The 13,900-nt window shown below is 40.2% G+C and overlaps 1 protein-coding gene across 3 annotated transcripts in view; it reads right to left on the bottom strand.

The window, feature by feature from the left end:
- COL4A5 (collagen type IV alpha 5 chain) overlaps positions 1-13,900 on the bottom strand; it is a 276,485-nt gene that overhangs the window by 72,965 nt on the left and 189,620 nt on the right. For all 3 annotated transcript variants that reach the window (XM_004710041.3, XM_045298536.1, XM_004710040.3), the window contains exons 28-36: positions 10,786-10,883; positions 10,234-10,384; positions 8,942-9,055; positions 7,208-7,375; positions 6,247-6,336; positions 5,633-5,782; positions 3,747-3,845; positions 1,902-1,991; positions 1,352-1,491 (exon numbers count right to left, since the gene is read on the bottom strand). In XM_004710041.3, the coding sequence (XP_004710098.1) occupies positions 1,352-1,491; positions 1,902-1,991; positions 3,747-3,845; positions 5,633-5,782; positions 6,247-6,336; positions 7,208-7,375; positions 8,942-9,055; positions 10,234-10,384; positions 10,786-10,883 (1,100 nt within the window). The remainder of the gene's footprint in view (positions 1-1,351; positions 1,492-1,901; positions 1,992-3,746; positions 3,846-5,632; positions 5,783-6,246; positions 6,337-7,207; positions 7,376-8,941; positions 9,056-10,233; positions 10,385-10,785; positions 10,884-13,900) is intronic.

Genomic DNA, 13,900 nt, shown 5'->3' with positions numbered 1-13,900 from the left:
TATCAGGCATCAAAGACCAAAAAAAAAAAAATTGTAACATTGTGAATGAGGGGGAGTGCAGAGTGGGGACCCAGGGCCCATCCGGGGGAAATTGGACATCCCCTTGCAGAAGTGCTGCGGGGAGATGAGGAGCAAATCGGAGTGCAGTGTAGCAAAGATGAAATATGCAATTTTCCTCTAGCTCTTAAATGCTTCCTCACCTCCCACTACCATGATCCCAATTCTACCTTACATATCCGGCTGGACCGGAGGAGGTGCACTGGCACAGATAGGAACGGAAATACAGTGAACCCAGGACAGATGAACCCCCCAGGACCAGTGGAGAGAGTGGCGATGGTGGGAGGGTGGAGGGAAGTAGAGGGAGAAAGGGGGAACAGAGGACAAGGTCTACATGTGGCCTCCTCCCTGGGGGACGGACAGCAGAGAAGTGGGTGAGGGAGACGTGGGATGGGGTAAGATATGATAAAATAATAATAAATTATAAATTATCATGGGTTCGGGGTGAGGGGGGAGCGTGGAGGGAGGGGGGAAAATGAGCTGACACCAGGGGCTCAAGTGGAAAGTGGGTGTCATAAGAATGATGAAGTCAACATATGTACTAAAGTGCTGGAAACAGATGTCGTATGTACAGATTGTGATGAGTTGTATGAGCCCCTAATAAAATGATTGTTTAAAAATTTTTTTTTATTGTGACTTAGGTGAAAGATTATAGAGAAAATTGGTTTCCCATTCAACAATTTCAGCAGGAATTTTCAGTTACTTCATGGAACTTGAATAGCACAATTCCTAGCTCTGTGGACAGACTCTATGATTAAAGAAGCTATTATCTTTTTACATGGAATTAAGTAACTATTTATTAGTAAATAGCTGTTGCTCTAACAATTCCAAAACAATTTCTAAATTTGAATACTTAAGAAATACCAGCAGGGTTAGCAGGGGAATAGAGGGATATACAGACTTGTGTTTAGAGCCTGACGACCAGACAACTCACTGGACTTTCATTAACTACTTGGTTACTTTGTTTTTAAGTTTGTTGGAATTATGAGCTATATTAAGACAAAGACCACCAACTAAAAAAGGGAAAGTCAAATTAGGTCAAAATATGCCTTGGATTTATTGAAATATGTTCATGTATCAAGATAGTTGAAAGCAATCAGAGGTCCCTGCTTCCTGTTTTGGGACTGACCAAAACCCCAAAATTGACCACAACATTTACAATTGTAGAGAAAAGAATATGAACAAATCTCTGACTTAGTAAATACCATGCCATTCTATAGCTTATTGAATGAAGAATTAGGAACCAGCTGAATATTATAGAAAAACAACACCTGCCTAAAGTATGATTGATTACCTTTGGGCCAGGAAGACCTGGAAGACCAATGCCTGAAGCACCAGGATCACCTTTGTCTCCTTTCTGCCCAGAGAACCCAGGGGTGCCAGGTTGCCCAGGTATTCCAGGAGGTCCAGAGGTCCCTTTTACACCCTGAGGACCTGTTGAAAATATGCAATATGTAATGCTTTACAAAATCTTCCTTATTGGTGGCATACATACTATACATCTCACACAGCAAAAAGAAAGTAACTGCAGATTCTGAGATATAGACTGATGCTCTTCATGGTTAAGATTTTATCACAGCCTTCTTTTAAAAAGAAAGTATACGTGAGAGCAGGATAGCTGTAGATAAGATTTCGGTTTTTGATTTCTGAGGGCTCAGATTTCTAAAGCTTTATCTCTTCATTTCTATGTCAAATATTTGTGCAGTCAAAGGAGCCAACCCACCGATTACTTTAGATAATGTGTCAGTCTGATTCTGTCAATACCATTATCTTTTCTGATAAGAAGTATAATGCGCCACCTTCCATTGTGGGACAAAATATTTTGGAGGATTTTCATCACTCACCTGGAAAACCCATATCACCTATGTTTCCTTTAGATCCAGGAGGTCCTATGGGTCCTGGGTCCCCAGGGAGACCGGGATTACCCTTGGGACCTAGAAATGTCAAATTAGTAAAATTACAAGAAGCTAACAAGACTGACGTTGCCTGGTTTCTTGGAATGAGTCCTATTTCATAGATAAGCCTGAAATTGGGTAAATCAAATCTTAATGTATGTTCCACGGGTCTAAACTCATCATAAAGCAGACAAGAGGTATATCTAAGAAATCTCTGTAGAAACACTGAAGTTTGATTTTTGGTACATTCACAACCACCTGCACTGAATGTTATCATTGATAAGTCCATTATAATAAGCCTATATTTAAAGGATTCAGAAATGGCGTTTTGTTTTTTTGTCCCTCTCCCTCCTCCTCTTCCCGCTGGCCCCCAGAAATGGCGTTTTCATGTAGGCCTTGATTATATGAGACCAGGAAGATGAAAAATAGTAATCTTTCCTGATATGTCAAGCCAGAAAGAGAGATAAAGGTTATTGGAAAAGATGAGGGCTATTGGCAGTCAGTCCCAGCAGGCATGGCTGCCCTGTTAGCTTATTGTTGGATTTAAGTGCTTAATCTCTGTAGATTTACCAAGTGGTTTTCCAATTATCCAGGGAGTCCTAATGGCATAGTGGTTATGCATTGGTCTTTGATCTGCTAGGTCAACTGTTTGAAACAACAAGTTTCTCTGCAGGAGAAGGACAGCTTTCTTCTCCAGTAGAGTTACAGTCTCAGAACCTTAAAGGGGCAGTATTAGGCCTGCCCTATTGGGTTGCTATGAGTCCGCACCGCCTTGACGGCAGTGAGTTTGGTTTGGTTTTTCCAAGGATCACAGTGTTGTACCTTTGAGCAATTTTCCTTTTTTTTCCTCTTAGATATGACTTCCATCATGGAGAAGAGACTGTAGAAAATGTGAGCAAGAGAAAGGGAGAGAGATTCTTTTCCCGATTATATGAGGGTTGTGTGGATGGAGTCTTGGTGGTACAGTGTTAAAGCGCTGGGCTGCTACTCCAAAGGGCAGCAGGTTCAAACCCACCAGCTGCTCCGTGGGAAAAAGATGTGACAGGCAGTCTGCTTTCATAAAGATTTACAGCCCTCGTAACTCTTTGGAGAAACTTCTACTCTGTCCTATTAGGGTTTCTGTAGGTCAGAAGCAACTCAAGGTTTGGTTTGGGCTTGTGAACATGGAGCTGAATCTAGAGCAGAATGACTGGTCTAGCCAGCTATTATAAAGATGGATACTGGCTACTTTTATTTCTTTAGTGGCCCAACCTCCAGTAAAATGTTTAAGCAGTAAAAATATTTTATTATGAATAAGGGTAAAAAAGTCCCTACATTTTGACGGGATGGGTGACTAATACTTTAACAGACTACCAAAAGATACTCTGAAAATTTTCATTCTTAAACATGATAAAAAGGGAACCAACAGCCATGTCTTTTATGCGGTTCAATGACTGACTTGTCAGAAGGCACATACTAGAAGAGGCTCCTAAGAGATAATGTCTTCTTTACATATGTGGTAAGGTATGTAAATAAAATAGCATCCGACTTTCACTCTATGTACATCTTGGCTGCCACAACAAGAAAAGAATGGCTGAGAAAAGCACAAAATTCTGAAAATCTTGCATTTTGAAGTTTGGACCAAATAGTAACTTTTTTTTTTTTTGCCTAAGGTGAGAGTTCTGTATCTCACCAGTTACCCCTTAAGTATATTACCATGACCAGATTCAAAGCATCATGCAATAGGATAATGAATTACCTTTCCAGGGTTCAGGGTCACCCATCCCATTGTGAGAGGTAGTTTCTCACATTTACCTGATAGTCCTGGTAATCCAGGTTGTCCTGTCAGTCCAGGTTCGCCTGGTTCTCCAGGCATACCTTGGTATCCTTTTGGTCCTGAAATTCCAGGAATCCCTTTAAGGATGGGTAGAAGAGAGTTGAGTTAGAATGATCTCATGAATTCATTGAAGAAATTTGGTAAAGCCAGCTACCCAAAGTCTGCCTTGTGAGTGAAATAGAAGAAAGAATTTGTGATATGAACCAGTAGCACTGGATTTATACTGAAATTCTGCACTTTTAATGTATCTACGGCCAAGAAATTCAAAACGCTCAATAATTAAGTCACTTTTTTTCTCTAGGCCTTAGTTGCTTACACTGTAAAATGAAGGAATTGGGCCAGATCATCTCTAGGCTAGCTCGTGAATTCTATGACTATCTTTAAAAACCCTATAGTAAAGGCAAAGTACAGTTTGCAGACTCTATTTTACAGAAGGAAAAAAGGAAACCTTGCACTGAGCAAATTAATAAAAGCCTCATATCCATTCACTGCCATTGAGTCCGTTTAGACTCATAGAGACCCTATAGGACAGGGCAGATCTGCCCTGTGAGTTTCTGAGGCTGTGACTTTTTATGGGAGTAGAAAGCTCATCTTTCTCTCATGGAGTGGCTGTGGTTTTCAACCGCTAACTTTGAGGTTAGCAGCCCAATGATAATCACTATGCCATTAGAGGTCCACAAGCCAATGAAGGCATCTCATTTTATAAGTAAAAAAGTAAAAATAGCTGGTCCTGCCTCTTTCATGACTAAACAGAAAAGTACGATTTTATCTTTAATTAAGTTGGGGGGTAAGAAATTCCACCTAATTTTTCTCATAAGGGAAACTTCTCTGTGTACACACAGACTGCCGATCTGGATGTTTGCAACACAAAAAGAGTCTCACGCTTAACTAAAAAAGTTGAAAATAAAATGAACAAACATTTTTAAATCCATGTTGTCTGAGGCACTACTCTAGGTAGATTAGATTATGAATTCTTTTGAGTTATTGTGTTTACCTATACTTTCTGATGTGTGTAATTAATACGTAAATGATTGTCTACAATAAAATGTTTTTAAATTTAAAAAAACATGCTACATTTACACCTCACATTTTTTCTTGTTTCTAATAAAATAACTCTAATAAAACAGCTGTTTTCTAGGTCACTTTTCAGCAATTTCCCTCAAGGACTGAGCTGGGGAGTTCATAGGCCACTACTTGTTTATACTACTGAGGTAGAATAACAGTGAACCATATTTAAAAGCCAAATATGGTATGATATCAAAACTGTTCCATAGATCAATGTACCATCTACTCTGATCTGGGTTCAAGAGAAATCTCTTTTTCTTAAAGGTTCAGCAAATTTCCCAAATACAGAAATCTCTTTTCTACTCAATTGTGATCATATATATTTTTTTCTCCCTACCACATCCTATCCTATTTTTTGGAAGGCCTGAGGGTAACTGCCTAAATTTATGTTCAAACCTAATACCTTGTAGTGAGTAAATTACTAATAAAATGCACAAATAAAAGGTGATCAGTGAGACAGCACAGATCATGTGCAAATTCATTGTCATGACCCAAATTAGATGTTTATAGGCAGGTTACTAACTGCAAGGTCTGCAGTTTGAAACTGCCAGTTGTTCCTTTTAAAAAAGATGAAACTTTCGATTCCCTTCAAGAGTTATAGTCTCAGAAACCCACAGGGACAGTGCTACCTTGTCTTACAGGTCATTCTGATTCAGAATTGACTCAATGGCAGTGAGTTTTGTTTGGGGGTTGCTTTTCTAGTTGTGATAACCTGGAGAATACATTACTTCTCATTGCCATTTAAGAAGTGAACTTCAGCTATCAGAAAGCTCATTTATAAATACATCTATTTACTTACCTGGTAAGCCAGGTTCCCCCTTTTCTCCTTTTGAGCCAAGCAGATTTGGATCTAATGGTCCAGGCAGGCCTGGCAGGCCAGGTTCTCCTTTACTACCTTTTTCTCCGGCAGGACCAGGAAATCCTGGCTGACCCTGAAAACCATCATCACCTACAACCAGCAAGTGGAGAAGACATAACAGAGCAATCAGCTTCATCCACCCCAAAGATTAGTCATATACTCCCCTAGTTGGGTAGGCAGCTGATTGCTTAAAACTGTTAGACAGCACAGTCATTGCTTTTGAATAACAAAAACTCATATACATCATTACATTCAAATAACAATCCCTCTTGCTTTGGAGATTACTTAGCAATGACAGTGATGGCAGTAGCAATGTCAAAATTTGTTCCAATTTGGTATTTTGACCCAGCAGGCACCATGTTTCATGGTATCCAATGCAAGTATGTTGCCAAATTGAAAATAGGACAGATTTCAGGGCCAGGTCATATGGAAACAAAGCACATTGAAGCAATGCACCTTTTAGAGTCACCAAATAAAAATATTCTGTATTAACATGACAGGGTGTCTAATTTTCCCTCACACACACACATATGCTAGGGAATTCTGAATATTACCTTTCAGACCCGGAACACCATTCCTGCCAGGAATTCCCAAAAGTCCTGGTGGACCTGGAGGTCCCATTATGCCCATTTCACCTTTGGTACCTTTAAAAAAATGTCAATGAGTAATTGTTTCCTTTCCTTGATCTTGAAAAGACAAAAGGCAAGTTTTGAGATGGCAACTAGCAAACTATTGAGGGTCCTACGGAAGGCACTGTGAAATGTTGTACCTTTTCATCACCTGCTGGAACTTTCAGGATGACCACGGCCAATAGTTTTAACACATGGCCAAAGAGATTTACTGTTTCTAATGGTGACCCACCAATGAAATGCATCTCTCAGTGCACCTCCCTCCTCAATTTTCTACACCCTTGTGCACCTCCCTCCCTTGATTTTGAGCTCACTCCTCCAAAGCCTTTGATTCCACAACACTGTATGACTCCCAATGCTAGATGTAAAAGCTTCAGGACTTCCACCTGAGGCTTCTGTAAAACTCACTTTTGGAAGCCACCTTCATAGAAATAAGCTGCCATGGAAGAAGTATAGCTGCCCTGATGCTATGAGAAGCCCAAGTCATGTGAAGTGGCCAAGGACATTCCAGAATCAGGCAAGTGCCATCTTCAAGGCACATTTCCCGGCCCCACTCTAGCTGGTGTCATGTGGATCAGAGAAAAACAATCCAGTCAACCAATCCCTTATATTGCTGACCTGCAAAATCTTGAGCCAAATACAAAGGTTGTTTCAATCAAGTAATTTGGGGGATAGCTTGTTATATATCACCAGATAACTGAAACACTCATAGACAAAAAAATGTAGTATCAATAGCAAAGTAAGTTTCCTGTGATTAAAGACGTCTAATATTCTTCTTTAAAGGATATTGCCAGTCTAGCAAAGTGTAACATGAAAATAATCCCCTAGAACCAAGGTATCTTTATTTTCCTGTATCCAAAGCCACGAAAAAACTTAAATAAATTACCTGGCAAGCCAGAGGGACCTGCTTTTCCTGGGAGCCCTGGAGATCCTGGAGGTCCTACAGGACCAGGTGCTCCAGGAGTCCCTGGACTGCCTCTTTCACCTGGGGGTCCTGGGACATCGAATCCAGGAGGTCCTGGATCCCCCTTCTCGCCTGGTATTCCATGCAAGCCTAGGTAAAAAGCACCAATATTAAAAGCATTGAAGCAGCTAAAAAAAACGTTTTTTGATAATTTCCCCCCTAGGGGAATGAGTTAAAAATATGAAAAAAAGTAACATCTACAAAAATAACACTCTGATGCCAGTCAGTTGTACATTCTTCTTTCTCTCCGACCTTTATGTTGATTTGAATAATTACTTTGGGATTTACACTCCAAATGGTTAGGGAGAATTAAAAAATTCATTTGATTTTAGATTATAAGAGGTTAAGTACAAATGATTGTAGGTGAGCATTAGGACTATGTATGGAGGCAAGGTACCTGTTGAGACCATTAAGGTTACATGTTGAGAAAATTTTTTGTATGTACCCAGTAAAACTGAAAAACAAAAAACAAAAAAAAACCCCAAACAAAACAACAAAATTTAGAGTGCTTGTGAGTTACAAATTGATCGGTGGTCTTTTGAGGCAAACGAAGAAAAATGCAACTTGTGAAAAATGTATTGTTAACAAAAAAGAAATGAGAATGCCTATAATATATCAAAGGACTTCAAAAATTCTTGAGAAGATGGAATTCAAAGCTAATGGAATTTTTCATGAGCATTTTGAAGCCCCTTTGTATTTGTAATAGAACATTTTCCTGACCCTTAACTCTAGATCCCATATGCTAAGCAACGTTAAGAAGTTTCATAGATTAGTACAGTTACTCAGATCTGAAAGGATCACTGCTAAAAGTTCTTAATTCCTGTGATTCCAAGACTATCTCTACCTCAATGATTATACAAGTATGTTGTTGGATTATTTTATTGGAAGTAGGTTAATTTTAGATGCCCTGAGAGGGGAAATACCAGAAGTCAAGTAGCTCTTGAGCTGTGACCTATACTTTTTCATCTTTACACAAGTATACAATAAGACATGTTACCATTTAAATTTGTTTTGGGGGAGATTGTTAAGATTACTCACTGTGTTAGACAGGATTCTCTAGAGAGATAAAACCAGATTGCTGATAATTTTATATATTTCTTCATAAAGATAGTTAGATATATAACAAGAAATGAACTGTTAAATTATAAACAGACAGATAGATATGTAACACAAGAAATGAACAGTTAAATTATAAAGCAGTACAAATGGCTCAGTGCAACTCACTCCCATGAGAGAGTTGTGAGACACTAGCAGTCCTTCAAGTCTAGTGCTGCCAGGTCTTTCTCTATAGAGAGAGAGCTAGGCTATCTCAGCACAGCAGCCAATCACAAGGCAGGTCACCAACTGTCAGTCCCCAGCTCCAGAGATGTCTTAAAGGGACCTCAACTTACAGCAACACAGTCCACAGGCTAGGCGTCCCACAGGTAGTGGAGCCTCTAAATTGAGGCACAGAACAAGCAAGGCAGACGCACACTGGTCCAATGATCAAAGACCAAGAGACAAGAAAGGCGAGGCTCACCGAGCCATTTGTCTCTCTGCCCTCCAGTTAATCCCACTTGTGTTTATCGGCCAGGATGGCACAATAAACTATCTCACTCACTATTGATTAATTAATCAACCTTTTTATAACAAAAAGCACATTCCTTTCCATCTTACCAGGTTGGCCTACTGGTCCAGGAATTCCCGGTGGTCCCGGTGGCCCCTGACTACCTACCCCTGGAAGCCCAGGAGGTCCCATTGGCCCAGGCTGTCCACTTGGCCCAAGATCACCTTTAAGAAATAGAGTTTAGATATTAAGAACAACAACCACTGTGTCTTTGGTTCTTAGGAACCACAATAACCATGTAAAAAGTTAAACCTCATTAAGCAAGATTTTTTAAAGCTGCCCATTTATTGAGCAATAAAAGGATACATAAGTACCCAATTTCTTTAATGAATATGGTAGTAGTTAGATTATCAGTATCTTCAGTGAACTTTAGTAGTTTGTGATTTTCAAAAGCCTTGGTGGTGCAGTGGTTACTCACTGAGCTGTGATGCACATGGTTAGCAGTTAGAAATCAGCAGCAGCTCCATGGGAGAAAGACTAGGCTTTGTACTCCTGTGAACAGTTGTAGTCTCAGAAACTCACCAGTGGTCACTGTGAGTCAGTGACTTTGGTTTGGGTTTTGTCTATTTTATCTAAGTCCCCAATTTATAAGAATAGAGTTGTTTTGCCATATTCTCTTGCTTTTCTTTCAATGTCTGAAACTATGGTCCCTCCCTAATTCTTAATGTGTCTTCTCTTGTTTTTCTTAATCAGTCTGGTTATAGGTGTATCAATTTTATTGATATTTTCAAAGAACTTCATTTAATTTTGTCATAAACTTGTATTGCTGATGAGATTTCCTGTTATTGCTCTCATAGACTACTTTCTGCTTGTATGGTTTACAAGCTTTGCTTTTCAGGTCTGATTTCTTAAGTGAACATGTATATAATTTGAGGTTACTTTTTTTCTGAATGCAAACTTTTAATCTTTGAACCTTCTTCCAGTCACTGTTCTCTCTACATTGCACAATGCTCTGTTTTATCTACAACACGTAACCCACTATGCCACCAGTGCTTCTCTCTTTTGAGAAAGAGAGAAACACAAATACACATTTGTATTGGCTTGGGTCTGTATTACAGAACACTAGGAGAATAAATAAGAAACTAAATAAACAACTGGAAAGTTGCTACATATAGGTACATGGAAGAACAGAGTGCATGGAGTTAGGACAGGAGGAACACTCTCAGTGGTTTATTCAATAAAATAAAAGACGCAAATATCAAAGACACGTTAAAAAATTATCAGTGAAAAACTGAAGACATGGGTTTTCCAGCTAACTGTACTATCATCTATAAACTTCCCTAACAGGTTCAATTGCTATGAAAGATAAAAACAGATAAAAAAGTAGCAGCAGTAGCCATACCTTTTGGTCCAGGGAGCCCATCAAAGCCAGTAGTTCCTGGAGGACCTGCAGGTCCTTGGAAACCACGATCACCTTTTGGACCAAGTGTTCCTTTTAAACCTGGAAGTCCTGGAGGCCCAGGTGGCCCAGGCAACCCAAATCCTGGTTCTCCCTTGGGTATACATGACAAAAGACAACAACCAATTAAGACAGAAGGAAATAGTATGAAAAGATGCTGATAAGATAGCCAATACCATTTCAACTAATCATCGCACAAGCCATCTGTGAAGATTCGCTGGCATTGAGCTGGTACTGAGAAGCATAGGGGCAGTTGAGGATTGCCGGCTCGCACCTAATCAGATAAGCAATTACTCTAAAACAGATTAAGAAGTTTTTTTCCCCTCTAAATATGACCTGTTAGAATATTAAGAGTGTTAACTAAAAATATAAACAGTTACGGCTTGTGTAAACAGTGAAGACTTGAGTTGATGTCAAAGTCAAAATCGAGAGTTAAGGCTAAGGAAGTTAGAGGAGAGAGGGGAAGAAGAAGGATCAAATGAAAATGTTTCAGACCTTTGGTCCTGGAAAGCCTGGCTTCCCTGGAGTGCCTTCTAGACCAATTCTTCCTGGTGTCCCTGGGGCTCCTGGAGGTCCTGGAATTCCAGGATAACCTGTAAAATGATGTCATAAAAATAAATGCAAAAAGAAGCTATTCATAAAGATAGCCCAAACTCTAAATATACACTTATCTGATTCATACATGCCAGTAACTACAGGATGAGAGAAAAGCACAATTGTATACTAGATGAGTACCCAGGATCAAGCCTGACCGGTACCTGATATTATTGCCTCTAAATCATCCTGCGGTCCTATCATTTTCACATAGAGCTCATGTTTGTGGAAGTTACGTATGCCCTTCATAAAGGAAATAGGGTTTATTATATAATAAGACAACATAAGGAAGAATCACACACACACCAAACAAATACTTCTGCCTCCATCTTGTTTTAGTATAATAAAGTGTAACTCTGGAATTTAGCTAAAAATAATTGGATATCACACACCCACATAAAAATAGAATTAAATCTGAAACTTTCTAAGGCACCTAGTGGAGATGAGTAAGAAAATGGCTGAGCAGGGTGCAGTACAGCACTGATGCAACACACAACATTCCTCTACTTCTTTAATGCTTCCTCCCCCCAACTGTCATGACTGCAGCCCTACCTTACAAATCTGGCTAGACCAGAGCATGTACACTGGTACAGATAAGAGCTCTCAACACACGGAATACAGGACAGATAAACCCCTCAGGAACAATAATGGGAGTAGTGATACCATGAGGGTACAGGGAAGGTGTGGGCAAAAAGGGGGAATTGATCACAATGATTGGTGTATGACTGGTCCTACCCAAGGTGACAAACAAAAGAAACAAGGGTGAAGGGAGATAGTGGGTGGGGTAAGATATGAAAATAAAAATAATTTATAATTTATAAAGGGTTCATAAAGGGGGGAGGGGAGGGGAGGGAGACAAAAAATGAGGAGCTGATACCAAGGGCTCAAGTAGAAAGAAAATATTTTGAAAAGGATGATGGCAGCATATGTACAAATGTGCTTGATATAATTGATTTATGGATTGTTATAAGAGCTGTAAGAGCCCACAGTAAAATGATTTTTTTAAATGGTCGAGTAATTGCCTTGAGACTAATGTGCTCTTGCCATCCATGAGATTGAGTTCTGCAAAAAATAAGGCAAAAACTAGAGGAACTATCTTAAAAATGTTCAAGAACTCAGGAGAATATAATCTAGGATAAAATATTACTTGAACGGCCAATAAACATATGAGAAAATGTTCCCGATCATTAGCCATTAAGATAAATGCAAATTAAAATAACTATGAGATATTACCTAACACCCTAAAAATAGCCCAAATAAAAAAATCAGAAAGCAACAAGTGTTGGAGGGGCCGTGGGGAGATAGGAACGCTCATTCACTGCTGGTGGATCTGTAGGTATGTACAGCCATTATGGAAATCTATTTGGTGATATCTAAAATAGATAGAGATTGAGCTACCATACGACCCAGCAATCCCCCTACTGGGCATACTTCCAGAAGAAGCAAGAAACAAACCACGGCCAGACATCTGTGCTCCAATGTTCACCGTGGCACAGTTCACAATTGCAAGGAGTTGGAAACAACCCAAATTTCCATCAACAGATGAATGGATCAAAAAAGGGGTACATACATACAATGGAGTACTGTGCATCCCTAAAATGCAGCGATTAACGCATGAAGCACATTTCCCCATGGGAAGAACTGGAGGAAATCATGCTAAGTGAAGTAAGTCAAGCACAAAAGGACAAGTACAACATGAGTCCACTGAGGTAAGCTTTAAAAAATGGGGCATAGGAGAAAAGCTACTATATACATACATCCCTGGGGTGAGGTCTGGCAACTATGGCAGGGGCCAAACCCAATCCAGGGATACATATGGCAGCCAACTAAATAAGAGGGGAAAGAAAGAGAAAAAAAGCCATGGGTAGTGGGGAGCAGGGCACTAATGAACCCAAAGGGAGGGTATTGTTTATATCCCCACAGGAGAGGGAGAGAGAAACCATGTTTCAACCTGATGCACCAAGACGTGAATACAACATACGGGCATGTACCAGGGAACCAATAGAACGGTCTGTGGGGCTGGCCTCAATCCCAACTATGTGGACACCCCCCACCCCCACTCAGAAGAATTCACTGCAGAGGACGGCACTGGGGCTACAGCTTGGGGAGAAGGGCATGTCGGATTAGAGCACACGGGAGAAATGCAAAGGGATGGAGACAGCGGAGAGGACATCCTGGCCCACCAAGCCCTGAGGACAATGTTCCTGCCTGGAGAAGACAAAGGCTGGCCCCACCATGGGACACTGTGTCCCACACTGAATCATGATGCTGCAGGGGACAGCACTGGAAACACAGTGCGGGAATAGTGCATGGTCTGGCCCCATCAACCTGGGGAGAAGGAGTGAGGGCATGCAGCGGAGCAGCAGTGGGAGCAGACTGATGAAACCCCCAGGGAATACCAAAAGTAGATTTGAGAGACAGAGTGTGGTGCCCCATCAGACTCAACTGGAAAACACTCAGAAAGGCCAACAAACAAACCTTGAGCTATTTATAGTCGTTTCCATTTTTGTCAGTGACTTTCTTTTTGTTATTGTTTTTTTGCTGTTGTTGTTATTGTTTTGTTGGTTTTGACTTCCTTTGTTGTTTTATTTGGTTTAGCCTGGATTTGCACTTATTAATCTATCTGCATGTCTATCTAGATAAAATAGGTGGGATAAATAATTCAGAGATGAAAAAAAACAAGCCCAGTGTTTGGGGGGCGGGGAGATACAGGAGAAGGGGATGGAGGACCAACGCAGGGACTAGGGAACAACAAGTGAACTAAAATCAATGGAGAGAAGGGCTTGGGATGCCTAGTGGGGCTCAATCAGGACAATGTAGCAGTGAGGAATTACTAAACCTGAATGAAGGCCAAACATGATGGTGGGAAAAGAGGGAAGTAAAAAGGAAACAGAGGAGGCATGTACATATGTAAATATATATATATAATGAGAGGGGAATAGAACTATGTACTCATATCTATATGTTAAGAATTAAGGTTGCAGATGGACATTGGGCTTCAACTCAAGTACTCCCA

The sequence above is a fragment of the Echinops telfairi genome, unplaced genomic scaffold (genome assembly GCF_000313985.2).
Source record: "Echinops telfairi isolate 266 unplaced genomic scaffold, ASM31398v2 ScPeMD7_7427;HRSCAF=8465, whole genome shotgun sequence".
In the NCBI taxonomy this organism is placed as follows: domain Eukaryota; kingdom Metazoa; phylum Chordata; class Mammalia; order Afrosoricida; family Tenrecidae; genus Echinops; species Echinops telfairi.
The sequence above is the reverse complement of the archived record's forward strand: the minus strand, read 5'-3'. Positions and strand labels throughout refer to the sequence as shown.